The sequence below is a fragment of the Mus pahari genome, chromosome 12 (assembly GCF_900095145.1).
Source record: "Mus pahari chromosome 12, PAHARI_EIJ_v1.1, whole genome shotgun sequence".
NCBI lineage: Eukaryota > Metazoa > Chordata > Mammalia > Rodentia > Muridae > Mus > Mus pahari.
The window spans coordinates 7006752-7014208 of NC_034601.1; the positions used below are offsets into that span (position 1 = coordinate 7006752).

The 7457-nt window shown below is 48.7% G+C and overlaps 1 protein-coding gene across 1 annotated transcript in view; it reads right to left on the minus strand.

Annotated features, from left to right (window-relative positions):
• LOC115065090 overlaps positions 1-7457 on the minus strand; it is a 91492-nt gene that overhangs the window by 79498 nt on the left and 4537 nt on the right. Inside the window, 4 exon segments of the mRNA XM_029544743.1 lie at positions 1298-1404; positions 1406-1432; positions 1550-1711; positions 4745-4845. Of these exon segments, the coding sequence (XP_029400603.1) occupies positions 1298-1404; positions 1406-1432; positions 1550-1711; positions 4745-4845 (397 nt within the window).

A 7457-nucleotide genomic window follows, 5' to 3' on the forward strand; every position in this document is an offset into this window, starting at 1 on the left:
CATCTTTGCAGTTACCCTTTTTGCCTGGAGATGAAGATATAGCGGGGTTAAGGAACCTTTAAAGTTAGGCCTGAGAGGATTATTGTGTTTTCAAGTAATATATAATATTTCTCAAGATAGTGCTTGTGTGCAAATGTATAAATGGGAGTTGTACATATCTTTCTCCTCCTTTGAGTATGTTGATGGTTGGGCATGGGGAAATGATAGCTTTTATTGGAATGGATTTGTATTATTTGAGCTTTCTGTTATTCAATTTGCTTGTGGGAAGAATATATCCTTTAAAGCCACGCCTGTATGCGTTTGGCCTCCTTTTGTATTTTTAGTTTATAATGGTAGTTATTTTGATGATGTTGTAGAATATAAGGAGGATAGTTGTTTTTATAGTAATGCTTCTATGTTTTCTTTAGCTATTGTGACCAGAATGCCTAGATTAGTACCATGGCCTGTCCAGGCCTTTTTCAGTTATGACCTTGATTAGACCCAAAAGGTCAATTCCACTCGGGTGGATGTATCCATGGCTGAAGGACTTGCAAATTGTATTGCCACTGCTATGTCACACCTAAAGGAATGGGCCGGTATTAGTGGATTGGCACTGTGCTGCGTGTTCATCAGTGTCCTGGCCTTTTGGTGCATCTGCTGCATGCAACATCACCATTGCAGGGCTCAAGCTCTGTTGATACAAGCCTTTGCAGCTGTGGAGATGGGACAATCTCCTCAAGTGTGGCTTGGCATGCTAGAGAAGTTGTCAATGACGGGTAAGACTCCCTGGGAGTGTTACCAACCCAAGACAGGGATCAGACCACTGCTGTCTGTCTCCCGATGATGGGTAAGGAGCATTGTTGCAGGGGGCAACCTAAGACAGGCATTTTCTCTGCCAATTTAAAGAATAAGGGGGAGATGTGAGGAGCGAGTGTGGCCGCAGCCCCAAGATGGTGCCCAGGACTGCTGCCAAGTCTTACAACTGACACCTGACTTCCTCATATCCCTCAAGATAGCCACATACATTGAGCTGCATTGCGCAGATGCACCACGACATAAGATCGATGATGTGACAAATGTAGTCCTGAGCCAATGAACTGTGCCTATGTGGACTGGGGTGATAGGGAGTGGACTAGAGGGTATAAAAGAGGATGGCAGAGAGAGGTCGGGGCATTCTTTTTCCTGCACATTGTTAAGTTCCTGAATAAACTGCCTTGAGAAGGACATCGGTTTCATTGCTTCTTTTCTGCTGGTCGGAGACGGTAGCGATGTAGGGGAGGATGGCAGAGGAGAGTAGGCTGTGAGTGTGCACACTTACCATCCCAGGCAGTGGCAGAGTGTGGCAGGGAGGAGTGAGCACTCTCTAGGGAGCACGTCGACAAGTCCTTGGTCTTGAGCAGCTGAGCCCTTTGACTCTTGTATGTGAGGACACTGGCCCAGAATGTCTACCTGAGATGTTCCATAGAGCAGTCCTTCTCCTGCCCCACCTCCACTCCCCTTCCCTTCCCTTCCCTTCCCTTCCCTTCCCTTCCCTTCCCTTCCCTTCTCTTCTGGCTCTGGCCTCTCCTCCTCAAGGGTCTTGGACTCATGGCCCTCAGGACAGCTCTGCACAAGGCTCAGAACTGATTGCTTCCCATCCAAGGCCCAGCGTGGCTCAGAGTGGTGGGGACACAAGTGGACCCCTTGCCCAGCACTGAGGATGAAGTCAAGAGGACTGTAGCCCAGAGCAGCACTGTGGAGGGAGAGAAGAGGATCACAAGGGCCACACACAGTAACTCTGTTCTGCCAATCACCTCCCAGAGGGAACACCCCGTACTGCACTCCGGAAAAGCTTTGCCCCCCCAGCCCCCGCCCCTTCTCTCTGCTCAGGGTATCTGCTGGGTTTGTCAGCACTACAACAAAAACCCATGGGTAGCTGGGCTCATGCACAAGAGGCTCCCAGAACTTGCCTGAGCCCCGAAACGTCCCACTGAATCCAGAATCTGTTGCTCCAAAGGATGCCCCAGTGGCACCCAGACCAACACCAGACATCCACTCATATCAGACAAACTTTCACCGAACCCATGTGGCATCCAAAGGAGCCCTCTTACATTAGCCCCTTCCCCAGAGTGTCACCTACCAGAGGAAATTCCAACCTAGGGAAAAGGCAGACTTTGTTCCAAACCACATCTCTCCATTTTCTTTTGTTAGTTTAGACAGAACATCACCTGCCAACCAAGCTTCCCTGAACTTGTTGTGTATCCAAGGATGGCTTTGGTCCCCTAATCTTCATGATTCTATCCTCAAGTGCCACCAAATTCCTCTTATCAGTGTTGGGGACTGAACCCAGAACTTCATGCATGCTAGGCAAATACTCCACCAATTGAGCTATGTCCCCAGCCTAGCCCCATATTTTATTTGTGGCCAGGGAGCAGGAGGTTCCATTACTGAGGGCTGAACCCAAGGCACTGGTATGGAACAGGCCTTGGAAAAACCGTTTTTACTTTAAGTGTTAACTCCACAGGTAGACAGAATCGCAGCCTGGCCTCTCTGCCTTTCTTCCATGGGACTCCTCCACTGCGAGCCGCCTGCATTCCTCCACAGGTCTACATGTATGCTGGTTAGGCTTTAGAGTCAACTTGACACAACTTAGAGTCACTTGAGAAGTGGGATCCTAAACTAGATAATTGCCAGATCAGACTGCCCTAGAAGAGTGTCTTGATGAAGGATTTATGAGGGAAGGCCCAGCCTACTGTGTGTGGCACCATCCCTAGGCAGATGGGCCTGGACCATCTTACACAGGATCTTACAGGAGGCTAGAGAATGAGCCAGTAAGCCATGTTCCTCTAATGATTTCTGCTCTGACCTCACTCAGCAATGGACTCCTGAAGTGCAAGCTTTCTTCCCTCCATTGCTTGTAGCCATAGTGTTGACCACACTACAGAGAACAGATAGGCAGAGCCTGCTAACCCGTATAACCCACCTCTTCCCTGTTAGGGCTGCAGGCACAGTAGAAAGTCAAGTCTAACCTCGTGCTCACGTTGGGTTCTAAGAAGAGTGAGACTTTGTAAGGCACACCACGCCTTGATAGAGAGCAATTACCCATGAAAGAGCAGAGATGACCATCTTGTGGGAACCAAGTGGCCCCCTCAAGTGCTGACAGTGGAAAGGCCTTTCTCAGACCACTGTCACAGAGCCAGAACTGAGCCAATGATAAGCAGGCTGCACCTTGCCACCAGGATAGCTTGGCCATGCAGACCCCGACCCCAGTTCTTCCTCTAAAGCTCAGGTCGGCACTGGAAGTTGGATGTGGGAATCTCTGGAGCCCTGCATCTGTTCTTCCCGGCATGCTGCATTGATTCCATTGGCTCTCTCTGCTCTTTCCAGCTACTCGGTTCTTAAATTGGTGTGTCGGGACTGGTGGCCAAGCCTAGCTTGTGTGAACTGCTGGAGCTCTGGCTTTTGCCCTCAAACTTGAGTTTACAATCATTGAGACTAGGAATTCGGGAGTCGGGGGCAGCAGCCAGGGAGGTTTTGGGAGCAGAGCCTCTGGGCCTTGCTCCTGACTTACCAGGGCCTGTGTTTGGTCCCTGGAAGGTCGGAGGAAGAGGAGGGGAAGGCTGCTGAAGCCTGAATTCTTGTGTGGATACAGGAAACCAAGACAATCCAGGATAAAGTAAAGAGAATTACTGTACACCAAGCTACAAGTCAGTCAGGCAGGCTCCTGAGCAGAAGAAACTGTCCCCATTTCCATCTCCCAGGGAGGCCCTTGTCCCCTCCCTCTCCAGTTGGTGTGTGTGTGGGGGGGGGTAGGGCAGTGCTTGGAGCCAATGGTACTTCCTCTCAGTATACAAGTGTCAGTCTGGCTCCGGGGAAGTGACAACCCCCAGGGCCCCTGACTTAGCATTTCTGATGAGGAGTTGGGACAATAGGTCCCTTAGAGGAGACAGCCTAAACGCCTAAAAGCCTTTCAGGAGACCCATCTGCCCCTGGACAGCATCTCCCACCCCTTGCCCCTGAATTCCTGGACAAAGGCTTTATTTTTTTTAACAAATGAATTTGCAATAAAAAGGAAGAGGAATCTGTGGGGGGGGGCTGTCTTCAGTGGGCCGTCCTTGGAGCTTTGAGCCCACTGTCAGGGAGCCCTGGGAAACCAGCCTAAAGGAGAGTTCCAGGCCTGGTTGGGTCACAAAAGGGCAACTAAGCTTGGGGCAGGCAGGACATCGCCTTTTACCTTCTCAGATAGTGGGGGAAGGGGAGCCAGCCGGTCTCAGGGGACACAGAGATGAGAGTCATACAAAACCTACACCAGGGCTGTCCTCTGGGTAACTAGAAGATGATGAACTCTCTACCTGCTCCAAGCGAAAGGCAGGCAGTAGTGGAAAGTAAGTCCCCTCCATCAGAAAAAGGCCACCCAAAGATGCTATTTGGGGTTACTCAAGGCTCCTGCAACATGAAAACTCCCAATTTTCTCACTGATGATCTAGCCTGATAACTTGACAGAGTCAAAACATAAAGCTGAGCAAAGTGTGCTGGTACACAAAGTGATCCCAGCACTTAGGAGGCAGAGGCAGGATTATCAGGAGTTCAAGGCCAACCTTGACCACATAGCTCCAAACAAAACCTGTTAAGATAGACCTTCATTTGGTCTTTACTCCAAAATGACATCTCTTCAACATGGCTTCCCTCCCCTTGGGTTTTCTGGTCTGGCTTAGTGAACTCAAAGCCCATTAGTCATAGGAAGGGGTTATGGGCTCATACAGGAAACACGAGGCCAGGGTCTTGCCTCAGACTTTTGAACTCCTTCAGAACTTCCACCTGGGACCCCAGAACAGACGTCATCTGAAAGTCTTGAAGTTGAAGCACAAAATGTTTTGAGCGGATGGCCTCTCAATTCTCTCGGGTGTTGGAGGCTACGGCCCCTTCCTCAAAAAGAAGGCTCTAGATTCTGGGTGGTGTATACAGAGAAACTTCAGTCATAAATAGCAACAACAACCAGATGCCTGCTTCTCCCTGCTATATGAGTTTTCTCATTTTACCCAGAAAGATCTTAAAGTCTGATGGGATTCCTGTAACAGAAGTCTAAAAACTAAAATAAATAGGGATTGAGTGGTTGAGAAGAAATGTACTACTGGGGCAAAGGTGCTTGCTGCCAAAGCTGAGGGCCCAAGTTCAATCCCTGGGCCCCATATGGTAGGAGAGAACTGACTTCCTACAAGCTGCTCTCTGCCCTCTATGTGTGCACCCACACAGAAAATGAATTAATAAAGATTCTGCCAACGACAAACAAGAAGACCCGAAGTTAAGTGACCAACAGTGTGAGCGGTTGCTGCTGAGGGCTAATATCACCTGGTCCCCTGTCACCGAGCTGCTCCCTGCATGATGTCCTATGTCACCAGTATCCCAGGTCCAGCTGTGCATGCCCAGTAACATTGTCTCCATTTCAATCTTACTCAAGCCAAACTGGCCTATCCTAGTCCACGCCGCTGGACACGGCAGTGACAGCTTCACAGAGTGACTACATGACAGGCGGTAATGAGCAAATAGATGAATGCATGAATAAAGGAGTCTATACAGACATAGGCCACAGGAAGAGGGTGAGGAAGGGAGGGAATGGGAGGTAGGGAAGGGAAGGGGGAAGGAGGAAGGATGCAAGGAGGGAAGGAGGGAGGGAGAAGGAATTATGGATGGAAGAGAGGACAGAAAGAGGAAAGGCCAGAGAGACTGACTGCTGGATGGATGGATGGATGGATGGATGGATGGATGGATGGATGGATGGATGGATAGAAGGAAGGCAGTCCTGCAGAAACATGAATCAGCTGGTAGTCTTTACATGGGATTGTAGGACTCCATCCTTCCAGCACAACAGATGCCATCAGACTAGCTGTGACAACTTCAAGGACATCCTGAGACTGGAGTTGTTGACACTGTCATTCTCTCAAAGGAGTGAGGGAAGGGCCACTGGACCCTCACCTCAGATGGTAGCTGCTCCCTCCTGTACCCCCAGACCTTTGTATGTCATTCTGTTTAACTGTAAGTGGCCTTGAATCTCAGGAGGTGTAGAGGTGTAGTGTATATTGCCATGCCCACTCCAGTGAAGTCTGCTTGACAGGCCGAGAGGCCTGGAAGCACTCACAAGGCAAAGAGTTTCAAGGAAACTCAGCCTCCTGGAACCTTGGCATTCTCATAACCCGCATACTCAAACCCTATCCCCACATTAGTATGGTGTATGCTTTCTTTCAGTATTATAAGTGCCTTTAAAGATTGAATTTTATGAGCTGGTGAGATGGCTCAGCAGGTAAGAGCACCTGACAGCTCTTCTGAAGATCCAGAGTTCAAATTCCAGCAACCACATGGTGGCTCACAACCATCCGTAACGAGATCTGATGCCCACTTCTGGAGTGTCTGAAGACAGCTACAGTGTACTTACATATAATAAATAAATAACTCTTTAAAAAAAAAAAAGATTGAATTTTATCATAGGTGAGCCTCCACCAGTGTTCCAACGTCCTAGAAAATCCTTGAAGCCGGTGGGCTTGGAATTCAGTAGGATTCGGTGAGAAGATTACCTATTCATTAACATTCAAATTTACTTCTAGTAGAAACTAGAAGAAAAACTAATTAAGCTAGAAGTGAAACTAATTAGGCATTACAAAGAACAGAGCTAGGGCTTGTCTGCAGAGTGATTACTGAGGACAGTGAATACACATTGGCCTGGCAAAAAGGTGGGTTTTAAGAGTTAGGGAATCACCCTGAAACAGGTTTTTTCACTGGGCCCAAAGGAATAGCATAGTCAAGCATTTACTGGGAACCCCTGGTGGTGGGGATTAACAATTGACTAGCTTTACACCTGCCTGGTCCCCACTATCTTTTGATGTATACAATCCTTTGTTTTGTGTCACTGTAACTCCGTGTCCTGCCTGGCTTTTCCTGTTTGTTCTGTATAAAAAGTTTGATGCTTGATTTAGAAAAATACACTCAGATTCTATATGCTCTCTTGTGCCGGTCTGTTTGTCATTTCGTCAACTCCTTAGCCCATCTGCCACCAGAGACCTGTTCCACGCAGATAGGAGACCCAAAAAGGGGGTAGTCGGTGGCAGTGTATACTGTGGGAGGAGCTGATGGAGGGGCTCTATCCATACACCTGTAGGGACATGTGCATCCATGCTGGGCTCAGACTTTCTGGTTGGGTCACCCGTGCTTCTGTAAGGAGCACCTCAGCCATGCTTCATAAGCAGACGCAGTAACTCGGAGTTCCCCAAGCTGTTTGTTTGTCGGTGGTGTCTAATGCGGAGGACATAGGACAAGTGAGAGTTCTCACAATGGGACCAGCCAGGAAGGACAAGGACACTTTGCACAATTTAAAGGTCAGAGGAGTCGAAGGCTAGGTGGCAGAGTGCTACTCTGGCATGTGTGAGACCCTGGGGACCCCATGGTCCAACCCCAGCACCATTCATTACTACTGTTCTTTTTTTTTTTTTTTTAAGTTTTTTTTTTTT